General features: G+C 36.2%; 1 protein-coding gene across 4 annotated transcripts in view; it reads left to right on the top strand.

Moving 5' to 3' along the window:
• The window catches only part of MMS22L (MMS22 like, DNA repair protein), a 125,381-nt gene that overhangs the window by 99,090 nt on the left and 6,493 nt on the right, over window positions 1-19,798 (top strand). For 3 of the 4 annotated variants that reach the window (XM_045807029.2, XM_045807027.2, XM_045807028.2), the window contains 3 exons: window positions 4,399-4,568; window positions 7,244-7,455; window positions 10,646-10,809. In XM_045807029.2, the coding sequence (XP_045662985.2) occupies window positions 4,399-4,568; window positions 7,244-7,455; window positions 10,646-10,809 (546 nt within the window). The remainder of the gene's footprint in view (window positions 1-4,398; window positions 4,569-7,243; window positions 7,456-10,645; window positions 10,810-19,798) is intronic. The other variant, XR_006781358.2, reaches the window with a different exon arrangement.

The following is a 19,798-nucleotide window of genomic DNA, read 5'->3' as shown; positions in this document are numbered from 1 at the left end:
TAGTCTGTTGTGAATCACTCACATTGTGAATACCTGGATAATTAAAATTGACTTTCTTTTTTTAATGCTTATCTGTGCTTTGTTAGAATTTAAAATATCAGGAAACCATCACTGCCTTCTATTTTTCTGGTCTGCTCCGTATGAAGGAAAAGAATTTATTACAGCACTAGAGATATTTATGCTTGAAATCTTGCTTCTCACAATACTATGTTTTCTCCTTTCAGAAAGAAATCTTTGTCTGTGCTTGTGCTATAACAACACAATTCATCCTTGAGGGAGTCAGTAATCTGAATACCTTTGTTCACTAAAGCCATGTTACTAACCAAAAATAGGAACTGGATAAAGGGAAATGAGAAGTATTTCCTTAGAAGTTTTTATACAGAATTTAAGGGGTTTTTTTTGCTTTTTTTAGTTTGTTGTTTGTTTTTTGTTTTTTGTTTTTTGTTTTTTGTTTTAATTTCTCTGTGGCCTAAACCTTATATCTGCTCCCTTTGATCTTGTGAACATCTGAATAAACCTGATTTGGGCTGTCTGAAACCTTTTATCTTTGTTGTGAAAGATAAAGGAGAATGCAAAAATGTGTAAATATGGATGATGTGGAATGCAGTGAAAGCTATAGTAGCAATACAAGCATCTTCATTTTAGAGAAAAACATAAGTGATAATTTATTATAAATTTAACATAGTAAAATGTAGATGAGTAAGTATTTCGGCACTCAGCCGTATAATTTATTAGTCTCTGTAAGATTTTTGCCAAGCTAAATGTATGATTTCAGGATATATCTTTATTTTTACAAAATATATGATAGTCATAACTGCAAAATCATATTCAGATTGGTGATATGTAGACCCAGGATAAAGTTCTCCTTACGAAGAGTTGAGGACCTTCTTTGTTTTGTTACATGGTTGCGTTTTGACTTACTGGAAGGTAGATCTGTATTCTTTCCTTATGTCTAAATCTCAGAGACTGGGAATAGAATATATTTGTACAGTGTTCCTCATTTGTGCATTAAAAATTAAGAACAGATAATTTACTGTCTTCTGTATGTAAAAGGCTCAGAACAAAATGGAGGAGGAGCAAGTATAAACTTTTGGGGGTTCAGGCGTTCTTTAAGTGTGTGGGTTGGGGATATCATATTCACTTGAGGGCAAGAGTTAACCACAGAAACTGTGTTTTACACAGTTTACACAGTAAAACTGTGTTTTACTTATCTGGCCAGTTCCTAACTGAGGACACCTCTGCTGTCCACTTACAAGAGTGCTAGTGAAAGGTGCAAACTATTGATAAAATCACACTTAAGATTAAGACATCTGGGGTCTTAATTGTAACTCAGTAATTTCTGAGAAAAATTGATTCATGAGTAGTATCTTCAACTTTCTCTTTTTATCATTTTTTTGGTTTTTCTCTTTATATCTCTTACTTTTCCATCACATGTTTTTCTATTGGTCATTCTTCTCTCCTCATTCTTCCTTTGTCTTTGTAATTGAAATTCTACCCATGACCCTCAGTGCCCAATCCAGATATTCCACATTTTCCACACTCCCAGGTAGACTTGGTCTCCCTGATTATGCTTCATCTGTCCATCTCTTATGACATGTTTCATAGCTTGCCAGCTTTTATAATTATTTGTGTACTTGGCACACCCCTACTATATTTTAAATTCACTCATGATAGTGGCCATATCTTTTGAACTTTTTATTCCCATTGTCATGTTGTATTTTGAACAAATAAAAACATTTCCTGAGTTATATATTTGGCGCTGCATTGGAAATTGGGGATACATCAGTTGAAGAGCTTCACCAGTGTGGGAGATGGCATATACTAAATAAATGTTTCTGGAATATAATTATTTTATAAACCTAGCTGACAGTACATAATGTATCTTTTAATGTTCCTAAATGAGCAAAATTACTTTCTAACTATAAATACATTTTTAAATGCCTATTGTAATGATCCCAATCCTCTTTTTTTTTAAGGCATAGTATATGCATAGAGTAGAAAATAAGTAAACGCATAAGAACTCTTAAATAGTGTAGCTCTCTTCCAGTTGTACAAGTATGTTCCCCACAATTTTTTTATATTTTCAGCATCATCAGTTACATAAATGATATGTTTGTAGCCAGGAAAAGACAATTTTTTACAAAGCTATATTATGTATTTAAACCTTGCTCAAAGTTTTTTACTTAAAAATTTTTTTTCTCTGCATTTTTTTAAAAGTTTTATTTATTTGAGAGCAAGCACGAGAAAGAGAACACAAGCGGGGGACGGGCAGAGGGAGAGGGAGAAGCAGACTCCCTGCTGAGCAGAGATCCCAATATGGGGCTTGATCCCAGGACCCCAGGAAAGGGGTCTGAAAGCAGATGCCCAACCGACTGAGCCACCCAGACCCCCCTGTCTTTGCATTTTTAATACTACACATTTAAATGTTCCTTACTGAAACTTAAAAAAGCTGGAGTTCTGGGGGTGCCTGGGTGGCTCAGTCGGTTGAGCATCTGACTCTTAATTTTGGCTCAGGTCATGATCTCAGGGTCTTGGGATCAAGCCCCACGTCGGGCTCCAAGCTCAGCATGGAGTCTGCATGAGATTCTCTCTTCCTCTGCCCTCCCACCTCCATGCTTGCACCCGTGCTCACGCTCTCTCTTTCCTCTCAAATAAATAAATAAATCTTTAAAAAAAAAAAAAACTAGGGTTCTGATTTGGCAGTAAAACAAATGGATTGCCTCTGCCTTCTGTGAACTTCTAAAACTTAAGATCTTCAGCAAAGTGTTTTAACCATTGCAGAAGATGAAATACAAGGGTAGATGATAGCATTTTTGGTTGGAAGGCCCTTGCTCTTTATAAGTCAATTCCTGTGTGACACCTAAGAGTGATATGAATCATTTCAAATGTCAGTGGTGATGGCAGTTCCCTTTACGGGTATATTAATGTTAGTTAGAATGTGAGTTCTTCTTACATTGCTGTCATTCACCAGTTTTCCACCTACTGGAAAAATGAGGAGCAAGCCAACGTTATTTAAAATACTGCTAAGTGAGCATTGTGTTTCTTTATGATTGATTATTGTATTTCCTTTTACAACAGAAGATTAATGTTGCTGTTTTCATGTTCTTAGAAGTGATTATTGGTTGGGCTTTTTTCTTTTAACATCAATATACTCTTGTATAAGCATATTTTTGTTTTCCTTCAGAGCTTGAATTTTAAACTTTTGTTTTATGAAAATGGCTTTGAATTTTATCATCTCCTCTGCTTTCTAAGATGGAATAAAATATAAAAGTTTATGCAGTTATGTACCACTGCGCCACTTGGGCAAGCGCTTAATGATCTCCTTTTAAATTTGTTTTTTCAGTAAAGACCTGAGTAGCAGAAATACACTCTAAATGGGAACAGGATATCTGCTCTTAATTACTTTACTAAACAAAGGGTGCTCATTTGCTTAGTTCCTCTCTCATCAAATGTAGCAACTGACTCCTAGCTTGAAGGAAATCATAATATATTTTGTGTAGTGAGGATGTCTGCTTCTTTTCTTTCAGAATCAAAATTTAAACTCACTGTGTATATTAAACAATTGAAAGTTATAAAAAGTGAAGTTCAGGGGCGCCTGGGTGGCACAGCGGTTAAGCATCTGCCTTCGGCTCAGGGCGTGATCCTGGCGTTATGGGATCAAGCCCCACATCAGGCTCTTCCGCTATGAGCCTGCTTCTTCCTCTCCCACTCCCCCTGCTTGTGTTCCCTCTCTCGCTGGCTGTCTCTATCTCTGTCGAATAAATAAATAAAATCTTTAAAAAAAAAAAAAAAAGTGAAGTTCAGGGAGGTTAAGTGATTGCTTCAAGGAACAGCTAATCCTTTTTTCCTACTTTAACAATTAAATATAGTTATATCTTTTTGTGTTGCAAACTGGGTTAAGACGGCCTATAAAATTTTATGTAAGATAAAGGTATCAAAAAAGTAAATGTGGAAAAGTAGCATGATGAAGGCTAGGGAGAGGGAGCACACACATAAAAGCATAATGCATGGTCTTCCAGAGTTCTTAAAGTTGGGTTATAAATTTGCTTCTGAGTTTCCTAGCAGCCAAAGCAAAAAGAGAGATTGGATTAATTACAACATGTGATCTGTATATTCATGTAATGTGTAGCCAAATCACATGGTGTGTTTGAGTGTATATGTATTAAATGCCAGTTGCTTAGGAAATGTACGTTTTTTCTTAGCCCACAATTCTGAGAGAAATTTGTCTCTAGTGAAATATACGACGTGACATCAGTCTTTTGACTCCTAATACGTGTTTCTCTCTATTGCCTACTTTAACTTGGTCCTATGTGCTTTAAATATAAATTTTATGGTGGAATGGCAAAACTTCCTGTTTAGAAGGTAACCATACCTGCTGTTACTCCTCTTCTTTGTCAGGAATTCTTGTTAAATCATGGGCACAGATCTTTGCCACCTCTAAAGCGCAAAAACTACTCTTCCGGATCATAGATTGTTTACTGCTGCCACACACCGTGCTACAGCAGGAGAAGGAGCTGCCTGCACCTATGTTGACTGCAATTCAAAAGAGTCTTCCTCTGTATCTCCAGGTATAGTAAGTGTGGCTGCTTGCAAGTTTCAAAGAAAAAAAAAAAAAAAGAAACTTTGCCTTAAATCAATATCCTAACTGCAGATTTGAAAACCATCCATTGTCATCTCAATGTATGTGTGTACATGTGGCACTTCCATTGAACAAGCTTTAAATTCCTATTGTGTTTGGCTGTGAAAACAAGGATGGAAGAGGTAAAATCTCCCAAGAAGCAATTAAAGTTGAGACAGGAGGCTGACTAGCATAGACACAGTAGTGTGCTCCATATTTGCTTTCGAGGCCTCAGCTATCCACCAGCCAGACAGCAATAAAGAGATGTGAGGGAAGATACTGTAAAGGAGATGAGTTATAAAGGAGCAGAGTGGGTAAGAGTTGAAGGACCAGTCCTGTCAGAGGGAATAGAAGGTAAAAGGCATGAGCTTTAAGAAAGTGTGGCACGCTGGGGAAGAGCAAATAATTCTGTTGTGGTTGGACATTCATCTAGGAGGAGCCATATACTGGAAGGCTCAAAATGTGCTACACTAGGAAGTTTGGACTTGTTATTTTACGTGGGGATTTGAATGCGTTGTTGATGGATTTTTGATGGATTTTGAATAGGGGAGTGGGAATGACATATCATATTTACATTTTAGAAAGGTGATGCTGGTGGCAACATCTAAGATGGTTGGTGTGGGAGTTATGTTGGAGACTTGGAAGGCAGTGAGTAGTTCATTATCTGAAGGTTTTGAACGAATCCAGTGGGTATAGAACTCACACAGCAGACTACAAAAACATTTAGGAGGTCTGATTAAAAATACTTGTGGAATGAATGCTGTGGAGCAACAGAAAGACATAGAATACTTCCTAGATTCCAGAGTGGCTGCTTATGCAGATAGTAGTGTTGCTAACTAACATGGGCAATTCTGGAGATGTTGGGATGAAGGTAATAATTGATTTCTGAACAGCTTTCATTTGAGATGCTGTGCATTATCTAGGTAGGCACTTGGAAATATTGATCTGTCATTCAGGGGAAAGCAGAGTTGGAAGCATACTTTGTTAGTCATTAGTGTCTCATACTGAAGATAAGTGCTTCTTAATTTGGGGTTCAGCAAGGGAAGCTTGAGGAAGAAGGGGAGAACAGAATGTGATTAGGTAATAAGCAGTCTTTTCCAGAGATGGATTTTTTAAAACAGATTTTTACAGTTTCTAAGAAATTTTAAGTTGCCTTTTTAATTTTGTTTTGGTAATAACATAATAAAGCTTAGTGTTGTCTGCTGGCAGAAAGATAAAGTGTTGCCAATCAGGGAATGTGGGTGGGAAGGAATCTTGGGCAGTGGGAGAGTCTGAAAAGCGTGTTTTCTGTGGCCCTCTTAAGTCAAAATAGTACAACCAGAATTTGTATTAGGGGCATCTGGCTGGCTCAGTTGGTACACCATGGGACTCCTGATCTCAAGGTTGTGAGTTCAAGCCCCATGTTGGGTGTGGAGCCCAATTTAAAAAAACAAAACAAAAAAAAAACTTATGAACTTTGTAAGTGGTTAATTGAAAAAATTGGTAAAGCAGAATTGACTTAGAGCTATACCTTTAATTTCTTAAAGGTACTCAGCTGTCGTCTTCAGAGTTTTCAGAACATATCCATGTATTACTTCATCATCTTCTAATAACGTGCTTGAAGAAACTGGGCAGAGGGGTGTTCATTGCTTTTTTTTTTTCGCCTGTCATTGTTTGATAGTGTCTTAACAGCTCTATTACTTTTATCACAAATAATCTTTCATTTATAGCTAAAATAGAGAAACATTTCTAATTATTTCTCTAGGAAAACACGTTGCTAATCACGAAGTACCTAACTTTTAGCACAAATCATTCCTCTGATTTGTGATCGTGTTGGTGACTGTCTGTATTTAGTAACATTGGCAGAAAAAAATTTCTATTTCTCAGGGTATTGGTTTCATTGTTTGTAAGTATCAAATACTGTAATCCACATGAAGTATTTTGTTAACTTTGTTAATTTCTATACAAATGGAAGGGATTAAATCAACAGAACTCTTAACTTCTCTAAACCTCAGTTTCCCCAACTATAAAATCGGAGATGTGATAATACCAACTCAATGTTTTTTTGAGAAACTTTAATGGAATAAAGAATATAAAGCACATGGCACAGTGCCTGACATATGAAACTCTTAAAGTAGTCATTAATCAGAGTTGTACTCTTCTGTATTTCTCCTTCTGTCAATTTTTTTTTTTTAATTTATCACATTTCTTACCATGGAAGATTTTTAGTATAAATGCTGTAGTGTCACTCAGATAAATGACAAGTACCTACATTAAAAAAAAAGACTTAAAAATGTATTTTATTACTTTGAAATTACACACAAATGTAGTTGATGAGTGTGGTGGTCACGTTCTCTGGGTATGAGAGGAAGAAGGAAGCTCCCTTTGTCTTCTTGCACTTCTCCCTGCTTCATCTGCATACACCCCGAAGGCACACACATTTGGTTAGATACCACCCCATAGGCGTCACCCAAGCTCAGCAACTCCCTGAGCCTCATATTAACATCATTTGTTGGTGTTGGGCCGTGTCTTTGTTGATTGTGGTTAAATTACACATTCTGACATGAATATTAATGCTAGGGACTAAATTAATAAGTTTCTCAATATATTTTTTTTAACTTTGCCTTTTTCTTTTTTCTCCTGTAGGGCATGTGTATCGTGTGTGGTCAGTCTCAAAATCCAAATGCCTATTTGAACCAGTTACTAGGGAGTGTTATTGAGCAGTACATTGGGAGGTTTCTTCCAGCTTCACCGCATGGTTCAGGTCTCGGACAACACCCTGTTTTGTTGGCATTGAGAAACTCCGCCGCTGTTCCACCGATCTCACCTCTAAAGAAATGCATCGTGCAAGTCATAAGGTACATCAAATATTAAAAACAAGTGGTATTTACAATGTATTAATCTTTCTTAAAAAGTAACAAAGCATCCCCAAAGTACTGGCAACCCTTAGATGCTGGTAGTTTAGAAACTTTTCTTTTCCCTGAGAAACACTGTCTTAAGAATTTACTAAAATGACTTTTGCTCATGGCAGCTGGGTCAGTGCTCTTTAAATTGCTTGTTTTCTCTTCGTAGCTATTATCTTCCTTGTATATGTCCTAAAGATACATATTTTCTCAGTTCTTATCAGAGAAACAGTAAGTGTATTTTCTATAGAAAACACACTATTTATATTTTTTAAAGAGAACTGAACTCAGTGAAAAAATGAATGCTAATATGAAAAAGGAAGCACTAAGAAGTCCTGTTTTGTTAGTTTCCTCTCTGTCTTAATAACTTCATTTTATTATTAGATGCATAAATGAAACCTCCTAGGTTTTCTGCTACCTTTTAACTGCAACAATAGAAGATTGAGTAATAGAAATTATTTTTTCTTTGTCTTCATGGAGTATTTCTCTTCATATGAAATTAGTTTTTAAACTTTAAGATGCTATGGTGATAGATAGGCATACCTTGTTTTATTGTACTTCACAGATACTGTTTTTTACAAATTGAAGGTTTGTGGCAGCCCTGCATCAAGCAAGTCTATTGACACCATTTTTCTGACATTATTTGTTCACTTCATGTGTCTGTATTATGTTTCGGTAGTTCTCACAATATTTCAAAATTTTTTGTTACTATTATATTGGTTATGGTGATCAGTGATTACAACTGCCTAAAAGCTCAGGTGGTGGTTAGCAGTTTTTAGCAATAAAGTATTTTTAAATTAAGTTATATACATTGTTTATTTAAGACATCACGCTGTGGCACACTTAATAGGATAAAATAGAATGTAAACATAGGTTTTATATGCACTGAGAAACCAAAAAATTCATTTCACTTGCTTTATTGTGACACTTGGTTTATTACAGTGATCTGCGAACAAACCCACAATATCTCTGGGCTGTGCCTGTATATTATTCTTACCTAGTATTTTTTTCTGTGTTTTTATGAGCCTCGATAGTCATTACAGAATTCCATATCTAAATCTTTTCCCTTCTGAACATTTTTGTGTTCCCAGTATTCTATTACTGAGTTTGGAAGTTTTATATTCCTTGTTGTCTCCCTTTTGCCATCTTTCGGCAAATGACTCCTCCTTTCTTTTCACGTCTCTCTTTTCTTATCACATTATACCTAGACGGTTGCAAGAGTCTCTTAACTGCTTTCACTGTGTCTAGTCTTTTCTTCCAGTTCAGCCTAAACAGTGCCCCCAGATTACTTTTCTTGAAAGTCCATTCCATTATGACCCTTCTCTACCCCCAAACCTTCATTTGCTCCTTTCTTGCCAATGGAATAAATTCCATATTCTTTAGCTCTTCGTGATCTGTCACTAAACTTTTCCAAGTGTAGAAGATATGCCATCATATGCAAACCCTAATGAGATTGGTTTAGTTATTGCCCTTTCAAAATGCTTTACATTTCCCTACATCATAGTTTTGTTCATACCATTTTTCCATTAAAATGCCATGCCTTTGTGCTAACTTCAGCCTAGATTTTATAAGACCTATACCTAATATCTCTGTGTACTATGATGCCTCTTGCCTTCTTCTGAAGTCATGTGCTCTGTTAAGATTTCATTCACAGAATTGTAATATTTTGGCCTTACTCGTATCTGAATTTCCAACAAGACCGTGGTAGTCTACCACTATATTTGAGACATTATATAAGTAATTGCAGTACAAACCAAATGACAAGTGCTAAAGTGAAATTTTTAAGGCCGTAAAATTGTTTTAAAGCCCACTGTTTAGAATCTTGGCAGCTTTTGTTGACTTTCCTGTTTACCAGGGAAAACATTTTTCTCATGATTTCTAGTTGAAGACCCAAAAATTTAACAGTTCCTTTTTTCTGTGTTTTAACTGCTCAGGAAGGAAATAGATTGCCTCCTATGCCTCCCTCCATTCCATGCTCCTCAACCCCTGCAGTTCCCCTTCTTTGTTAAGGCTCCTTCCTGAGAATTCTGGGATTATTTTCAAAGCACCTATCACATTATAATAGCCCTTTTATTTATTTATTTATGTTTTTGCTTGTCCAACTTTTCCACTAGACAGTGAACCCATTGCCTTCAGAGACCATATTTAACTTAACTTTTCATTCTTACACTTGCACACTAAATGTTTAAGGAATTCAACAGTGAACAAAAAAGACAAAATCCTTGTCCTCAAAGATTGAATGAATCTATAATATATAATATTTGTTGGAAGTCACGGTATGGATTAGAAATGATGATGAAGACACAGTTCCTGCCTTAAAAACTTTATAATCCTTAGTGATTTCCATGACTCATTTTGGCAAACTTTATTGCTTTGCAAATACATATGAATGTCTAGCTTAGATTTAGCTGTATATGATAATTTTTCATGTTGTCTAGACCTTTTAGAAACTGTGCAATTCCCACTTTCATTTATTCACTTAAATGTATATTGAATACCTATTATAAGCTAACACCTGCATAAGAGGTAGAGATATAAAAATGAGTAAGATAAATTATCTTTATGATCTCTGTTGACTTATACTGCTGAAATTTGTTTTGCTTTGAGAGAAGATATTAAATCCTAAATTACCTCTGATTTTTTTACTTCCTAAGAGAAGAAAAGAAGTAAAGCTGGAATGGGAAGCTAAACTCCTGTTACTGATTTGGAAAAATAAGACCCTTACCAAATCCCTAAATAAATAAATGTGAGGAGAGATTTCTTTATGCAAATTTGACATTAAAGAAAATGTTGCATTGTTGAGGAGCTGATAGATGAGATCGGGCTCATATTAGAAAAGGAAAAAAAAACAAATTAACAATTAGGTTTTCATTTGGGTTTCGATTAAGTTCATTTAGAGATCAGGTTGTTTTAAATTTAGTTTGTGTCTGTATTCTACTTTGGCCCTTATAACAGAGTGGGGATGTGCAGTCATTGCTCCTAAATTTTATGTTTGAGGATAGCATGGTAAAATATACATATTTTTTTAATTGTGCTTTATTAATTTGGGGAGTAAAATTTGTCAGGGTCTTTAAAGTATATGACATTTGATTCTGCTCGTTGAAACTTTAACTAGAAGAAAAAACAAAATTGTGCTTCTTTTTAGGAAGTCCTACTTTGAGTGTAAAGGGTCCTTGCTCCCTCCTCGCTTAGCCTCTCTTCTGGCCTTCATCCTGCAGCTCTGCAAAGAAACTAGCATAGACATTTCTGAGGTTGAACTGCTCCTCCCTGGCGTCTTAAAATGCTTGGTGTTGGCCAGTGAACCCCAAGGTTAGTTTGAATCTGTGTTTGTTATACTTTTCTTTATGTAATATCAGTTTCTATATATTGTGGCTAAAAAGCAAACTCCAGTGGATAGCTGAAGTTGGGCATGATAAAATAGTTAAAAACTGACATGTTTCAGTGTAGTTTACTTCTGTTTTGTTGTTTCCCCCAAGGCAAACAGTTTATTTAAGGGCTCCTTCCTCTGATTAGACTTGTTAACCTTTTAAAAAGTATTTGTTTAATCTGACTGCCGTATTAAATCAACTTGTTACCTATCATGTGGTGAGGGGTCAGCCTAAGTTCTTCTGTTCAGGTTTCTGCTAGAATATCTAAGCCGATTTCACGGGGAAACCTGGAAGGATCCTTTGATCCTAGTCCTTTTGTTTTCAGTCTCATCAGCCTTACTGCAAGGGATCTCTTTAAAATATCATTTATTTCATCCCCACTGTGAGTAGCATGCTTTAATAAGCTTATTGAGAATATGCAGAGTAGTAGCCATAGTTCTATCCTGAAGGAGTTTTTAATGTAAATAGGATGCTGTGTGTGTAAGTGTGTGCATGTTATCATTATAATGTGATTGTTCAGGGCAGGGCTTCTCAAATGCTTCTACCTAAGTACTTCTAACTGCTGTGATAAGTGAGTGCAATGTGTATCCTGAAGAATCGGAGGGCAGCACCCAAAGTGGGAGCTGAAAGCTCAAATAGCTCTTTGAAATGTTCTGTTTTATCTCAAAATTTATGCAAATTTTGTTTAAATCTGTATTTAATAATTAAAATGGGGTGTTTTTTTGTTTTTGTTTTTGTTTTCCTGCTCCCAAGTTTGGTTTTACAAAAAATATGTTATGGTGTGTTAATATAGAATGCCCTTACCTGGCGCTTGGGTGGCTCAGTTGTTAAAGCGTCTGCCTTCGGCTCAGGGCGCGATCCCAGGGTCCTGGGATTGAGCCCCGCATCGGGCTCCCTGCTCCGCTGGGAACCTGCTTCTTCCTCTCCCACTCCCCCTGCTTGTGTTCCCTCTCTCACTGGCTGTCTCTTTCTCTGTCAAATAAATAAATAAAATCTTAAAAAAAAAAAAAAAAAAGAATGCCCTTACCTGATAGTAGCATCTCTGCACTGAAAAATACCCAGATGGACCCCAGAGTCTTCTTTAGAAAGTGTGTCCTCGTTGAAAAGTTATGTGTCCTTTCAGTGAAAGCCTATTGTGTACAAGACAATCTGTTGAGAGGAAGCAGTCAGTATAAAATTTTAGCTAGCCTCTTGTTTTGGTGATAGTGATATTTATCAGGAAGGAGGCCAGAGTGCGGAAGATGAATTTGGCTGCTCACATCTAGCTGGTGAGTGCATCACATGCTCCAGGTGGGTAGAATGCAGAATTGCCTACCTCTGCATTGTTGTCTTGGTAAGCTGAGGAAGCAATATCAAACACAAATCTGTGTGCGCGCCTGAGAGAAAATTCTTGCTCTCCTTGTAGTCTCAATGTGTAAAGGAATAATTTGTAAAATCACAGAAAGTTAGTGTTACTAAGTGACTCAGCAAGCCCACTCCTAGGTATACGCCCAAGAGCATTTTAAGCGTACCATCCTGTCAAAAACCCGTACTCAAGAGCCTAAAAAGTTCCACTTCTGGCATGATAACATAAGGAGCTCTGCTGACCTACTCCCCAGCAAAACTGGTGGAAAGTATTTAAAAGAAAGCATTTAAATTCTCTGAAAATAGTCCTAAGGGTATATAGCAAATGGAGATATATTTATTTAAGAAAATCTAAAACTTGGTAAAGCAGCAGGAACCTGTGGTATTTGAATCAAGACCACTACCTTCTTCACTTCTCCCAGCTCAGTAAGACAGAAACTCTACTCCGGACCGGTAGATCCAAGAACATAGGGCTTTTTCTCTCCCCAGCTCCCAGTAGGAGGGCTATCATCCTGTGAGAGGCAGGATATCAATATTTCTCATCCTGCCCTCAAGCTACGTGATGCTGAGGTTATATTTCAGGCAAGTGTGGCTGAGAGGTGGGGGTTCTGTTCTTTCCCTCAGCCCCCAGTCATCCTTGCCACAGCTTAAAGGTGTGAATTCCTGCCAAGTGAAGCAAGTTGAGGATGCCTGGGGCTGCTGCTTCTCCTCCACAAGTACTCAGTTCCTGCAGTGGGTATGTCACTCAACAAATAGTGGGCACCATTGTCCCGTCCCCAGCACCAGAGCCATGCCTCTGAGTTTCTTCCTGGTAGAGGCAGAGGGAGGAGAAGCAGACCATAGAACAAACAACTCTTGAATCTCTCCCAAAGGAACCGACTTCATTTGCAAATCAGTGTGAAAAAGTTGAAGCTTAAGGGTGCTGTCAACAACAGTGGAGTTTGTGGTGATAGGCAATAGATAGGAGAATAATAGAGTCATTGGATATATAGGCTGATCTATGGACACCCTAGTTTGGTGAGAGAATGGTAAAAGAGACAGCTGGAAAGAGCCCTTGGATCAGAACAAATCTCAAACATTGCCCACGGCAACTGTCTCTTTAGAAAAGCCCGAACTTGGTAAGATCAGTCTATACCGAATTTATGCCCCTGGGCATTATAAAAAACAATAGAGTTATCAGCTTTGATTAGTGGAGCTTCACAGCTGAGCGTGGTCAGAGAAAGGGACAGAGGGACCCTGTCAAAACCACTGTCTTAGGATGGAGGTTATACCAGCTTTGGGCAATGTTAGAGGCTTTACAGCAGGGGCGGGGGGAGAGAAGGGGAAAAAGTAGACATCACTAAAAAATGTCCAACTTTCAACAACAAAAAATCGCAAGACAGGCAAAGAAACAAAAGTATGATCCATATACTGGGGAAAAAAGCAGGCAACAGAAACTGCCAGTGAGAGCAATCAGATCCTGGATTTAATAGGCAAAGACTTCAAAGTAGCCATTATAAGTATGTTCAAAGAACTCAAGAAAAGCATCATTAACAAAATAAAGGAAGGTATGATGACATTGTCACATCAAATAAAGGATATCAGTAAAGAGACAGAAATTATTAAAAAAAAAAAAAAAACCACACGGAGATTATGAAGTTAAAAAGTACAAGAGCTGAACTGAAAAATTCACTAGAGGGGCTCATTAATGGATTTGAATTGGCAAAAGAAAGAATTAACAAACTTGAAGATAGATGGCTAGAGATTATGCAGTCTGAAAAAAAAATGATGAAAAATGAACAGAGCTTTAGAAAAATGTGGGATACCATTAAGTGCACCATCATACATATAATGCCAGAAGAGGGCAGAAAAGAACAGAAAAAATATTTGAAGAAATAATGGCTGAAAATTTCGCAAATTTATTAATAAACAGTAGCCTATACATTCAGGAAGCTCAGCTAATTCCAAATAAGATAAACTCAAAATTTCCACAATGAGATGCATCATGGTAAAAATGCTGAAGGTCAAAGGCAAAGAGAAAATCTTTAAGGCATCAAGAGAAAGATGACTCATCGTTTACCACAGAACCCTGAATAGGTCAACAGCTAACTTCTCAGCAGAATTAATGGAGGCCAGCGGCAGTGGGGTAACACTTAGTGATCAAAGAAAAAGCTGTCAGCCAAGAATCCTCTATTCTGCAAAACTGCTACCTTTCAAAAGTGAAGATAAAATAAAAACGTTCCCAGATAAAAATTGAGAATTTGTTGCTAGTGGACTGGCCTTATAAAAAAGGAAATTCTTTTTAAAAAATAAATAAAAGGAAATTCTTCAGAATGAAAGCCAAGTGACCCCACACAAGACAAAGAACACCAGTAAGGCAATTATGTAATTGTAAAAGACAGCATAAATACACATTTCTTTACCATCATTCTCTTAATAGGCTTAAAAAGCAGTTGTATAAGATGATATATAAAAAAAAGTGATATGTACATAATGTATGATTGGGCCTATAACATAGAAATGCAGTATATTTACCAGTATCGGTACAAAGGAGGTGGTGGGAGCAAAGCTGTATTGGGCTAATAAGGAAATGACTCCAAATGATAACTCGAATAGACAGGAACAATTATGAAAGAACCAGAAATGATCAATAAGGTTAGTGTCACAAAAGCGAAAATATAGACTTGCTCTCCTTCTCTTTTTCTTTAGCTTTTTTGAAAGACATAAAATTATATAAAATAAAAATAACTAGATATTGTTGGGTTTGTAACATTTGCAAAGATAATATGTATAAAAATAATACCACAAAAAAGGGAAAGGGGAATAGAGTTATGTAAGAGTAATGTTTCTGTATTTCACTGGAATTAAATTTGTGTAAATCTGAAACTCTGATAAGATGTACATGGTAAGCCTAGAGCAACTCCTAAGAAAATAATTCAAAACCAATGAAAAATCATTTAAGAAATTAAAATGCTATGTTTTAAAATGTGCACATAATGCAGAACAAAAGCAGTAAAGGAGATGAGAGGAACAAAAAACAAGACATTTAGAAAACAAAAGGTAAAATGACTGATGCAAATCCATCTATATCTACAGTAACAATAGTTGTGAAAGGACTGAACAAACTAATCAAAAGTAGAGATCATTGGGGCGCCTGGGTGGCACAGCGGTTAAGCGTCTGCCTTCGGCTCAGGGCATGATCCCGGCGTTCTGGGATCGAGCCCCACATCAGGCTCCTCTGCTATGAGCCTGCTTCTTCCTCTCCCACTCCCCCTGCTTGTGTTCCCTCTCTCACTGGCTGTCGCTATCTCTGTCGAATAAATAAATAAAATCTTTAAAAAAAAAAATAGAGATCATTGGAATGGATCAAAATAAAAAGATCTACCTATATTCTATATGCAGGAAATACTTTAGATTCAAAGGTTAAAATAGTAAAAGGAAAGAAAAAACACATCATGGAAGGTATAACCATAGAAAGCTGGAGTAGCTGTATTAAGATCAGACAATATAGACATTAGACCAAAAAGTCGTTACCTAGAATTAGAGGTGTTTTATAATGATAAAAGGGTCACTATAGTTAACAACTGTAAACGTGCATCTAACAAGAGAGTACCAAAATATGAGACGAAAAAACGGGGAGAAATGGAGAAAGAGACAGTTCAGTAGTAATATTTGGAGGACTTTGGGTTTCTACTTCAACATGTAAAGAGCTTGAAAGTCCTCACTCTCACGTGACCTCACAACAAGCAAACAAATCTGAACAGACTGAAAATAGCTCTTCTTCAGTGCATTAGGGTCGAAGTCATAGAGCAAACTGCCACCCCCAAAACTTACATGTGTGGTAGATATTAATCCAGCAATCTTAATAATCATTTTAAATGTGAATGATTTACATAAGCCAGTTAAATGACTGAGACTGACAGTGGATAAAAAACAAAGCCCAACTGTATGTTACCCAAAAGAAACCTATTTTGAGTGTGAAGACACAGATAAATTAAAAGTAAAGGGATGAGAAAAATACTAGCACAGTTCAAAACAAAGCTGTAGTAGCTGTATTAATTTCAAACAAAGACTTCAGAACAATAAGGAATAAAAAGGGACATGTAATGACAGACTGGGAATAGAGAGAACTGCTTCAGTCTGATGCAGGACATCTATGAAAATCCTATAGCTAGCGTCCTACTTAATGGTGAAAGATTAGATGCTTTTCCCCTAAGATTAGCAACAAGACAAGGATGTCCACTTTTGCCACTTCTAGTCAATATTGAACGAGAAGTCCTACTCAGGGCAAGAAAACTAAGTAAAAGGCATCTAGATTGAAAAGGAAGTAAAACTATCCCTATCAGTAGATGATCTGATCTTGTATATACAAAATCCTAAGTACTCTAATAAAAGGTATTAGAACTAATAAACAAGTTCAGTAAGATTACAGGATACAAAAACGAGACATGAAAATCAATTGCATTCCTATATACTTTCAATGAAAATCTGAAAACAAAATTAAGAAAATGATTCCATTTACAATAGCATTTTTTAAAAACCCAAGTAGGAATAAATTTAAGAAAAGAAAAATACAAACTTAAGATCTGAAAACTACCAAACATTATTGAAAGAAATTAGAGAATATCTAAATAAATGGAAAAACATTCCATTTCATGGATCAGAAGTAATATTAAGGTAGTGACACTCCCCAAACTGATCTACAAATAGTGTAACTCCAGAATAGCCGAAACAATCTTGAAAAAGAACAGGGCACCCTGGGCGGCCCAGTTGGTTGAGCATCTGACTCATTGTTTCAGCTCAGGTCATGATCTCAGGGTCAGGAGATCAAGTCCTACATCGGGCTCCATGCTCAGTGAGGAGTCTGTTTGAGATTCTCTCCTTCTCCCTCTCCCCTTACCCCACTTATATTTTCCCACTCTCTCAAATAAGTCTTAAAAAATAAGAAGAAGGACAAAGTTGGAAGACATACTTTCCAATTTCAAAGCTTAGTACAAACCAACTGTAATCAAGACAGTGTGGTACTGGCAGAAAGATAGACATGGATCAATGAATTAGAATTGGGAGTCCACAAATAAACCCGTATGTCTGCGGTAAATAGACTTTTTTTGACAAGGATGCCAAGATGATTCAGTGCTGAGAAAATAGTATTTCAACAAATTGTGCCAGGTCAAATGGATATCCACATGCAAAGGAATGAAGTTATACCTTTACTTCACACCATATGCAAAAATTAACTCAAAGAAGATCATAGACCTAAATGAGGTAAAACTATAAAACTCATAGAAAAAAAGCATAGTAGTAAATCTTCATGACCTTGGATTTGTCAGTGACTTCTTAGATACGACAACAAAAGCATAAGGTAAGAGATAAATTGGACTAATCCAAATTAAAAACTTTTGTGCTTCAAAGGACAATCAAGAAAGTAAAAACCCACAGAATGGAAGAATATATTTGCAAATCATTTATATGATAAGGAAGTTTTACCTGGAATATATAAACTATTATAATTCAGTAATAAAAAATATTTAAAAGTAGGCAAAGAATTTGAATAGACATTTCTCCAAAGAATAAAACAAATGGCTAATAAGCACCTGAAAAGGTGCCCAGCATCATTAGTCATCAGGGAAATGCAAATCAAAACCACAGTGAGATACCACTTCATACTCACTAGGTTGGCTGTTATGGAAAAAGTCAGATAATAACAAGGTTTGGCAAAAACATGGAGAAATCAGAACCCTCAATTACTGCTATTGGGAATGTAAAATAGTATAGACACTTGGCAAAATAGTCTGGTCATTCCTCAGATGGTTAAACATAGAGGTACTCTGTGACCTAGCAATGTCACTCCTAGGTACATACCCAAGATTAATGAAAACATATGTCCACACAGAAATTTGTTTATTCATGTTTATAGCAGTGTTATTCATAGTAGCCAAAAGGTAGACTGTCCATCAGCTGACAGATGGATTTTTCTAAATGTGATATATCTGTACAATGGAATATTATTTGGCCATAAAAAGGAATTAAGTACTGCTACATGCTACACAACATGGGTGAACCTTGAAAACATTATTCTATGTGAAAGAATCCAGTTACAAAAGACCACATATTACATGATTCCATTTATATGAAATGTCCAGAATATGAAACCTGTAGAGGTGGAAAGTAGATTTGGGGTTGCTTTTAGGGTATATCAGAAAATAAGTGATAGCTAAAGACTATCAGGTTTCTTTGCAAAGTAATGAAAATACTCTAAAATTGGCTGTAGTAATGGTTCCACAATTCTGTGACTATACTAAAAATCAGAATTGTACATGTTAAATGGGTGAATTGTATAGAATGTGAATTATTTGACAGTAAAGCTGTTAATGTAAAGAAAAACTAAAAAAACTCAGTTTTTTAAAAAAGTTCAGTTCAATTAAATAAACAAAGATGGCAAATAGTTTTATAAAAAACAAAAACAAAACCACCTGTAACACTGATCCATAGCAGCTTGATTCATAAAAGCTTCAAAATGGAAACAACCCAGATGTCCATCTACCATTGAATGGATAAACACCATGGGATATATCTATACAGTGGAATATTATTTGGCCTTCAAAAGAAATAAAGTATTGATGCATTCTACAACATGGATGAACCTTAAAATATTATGCTAAAGAAGACAGTCACAGAAGACCACATGGAAGGGTGCCTGGGTGGCTCGGTTCATAATCCGACTCTTGGTTTGGGCTCAGGTCATGATATCATGGTCGTGAGATCGAGCCCCATGTCAGGCACCACGCTCAGCACCCAATCTGCTTGACATTCCCTTTCCCTCTCTCCCTCTTCCCCTCCCCCCGTTCATGCACATTCTCACTCTCAAATAAATAAAATCTTAAAAAAAGAAGAAGACCACATGGTATAGGATTCTATTTACATGACATTTCCAGAAGAGTCAAATCCATAGAGACAAAACATAGATTAGTGGTTGCCAGGGGCTGGGGGAAGAAGAAAGTGGAGAATGACTGTTAAAGAGTATAAAGTTTTTTGGGGAGGTGATGAAATTGCTGTGAAATTAGATAGTAGCGATCCCTTCTCAACTCTATGAATATTCTAAAAACCAGTGAATTATATACTTTAAAAGATTGGTTTCTATGGTATGTAAATTATACCTCAATAAAACTGTTATAATAAAGAAACCCAATGCTTACTATTAATTATCTGTGAAGGCTATTTCTTCATATTCTGGTACTTTTTCCATAGAAGAGCTTTTGGAGTTTTTCAAGGAAATGTCTTTTAAGAAGAACCAGTTATACTGATTTCACAACTATATCTAATATGAGGAGTTATTTGTTCAATAAAGACAAGTATGCTACATCTTCTTTATCCACCCTCCTCATGCCATAGAGAACATTACTAAGTACATATTAATTAATTGAAGTTCATTATGTATCCTGTTTTATTCTCCTGCTATAATGAACTAAGAGTTTCTGAATTATTTTTTGTTCTTAGACAAAGCACTTTCTCTCCAGCTTATATTTAATGTGCCAAAAACAACATAACAAAAATTTAGTAGCATTTGGAACATACCGAATTTTCTATTTTCCTGCTTTATATTTTTC

Source organism: Ursus americanus, chromosome 11, assembly GCF_024610735.1.
Source record: "Ursus americanus isolate L20-20 chromosome 11, mUrsAme1.1.p, whole genome shotgun sequence".
NCBI classification, from domain to species: domain Eukaryota; kingdom Metazoa; phylum Chordata; class Mammalia; order Carnivora; family Ursidae; genus Ursus; species Ursus americanus.
Note: the sequence above shows the minus strand (reverse complement) of the source record. Positions and strands in the feature narration are given on the sequence as shown.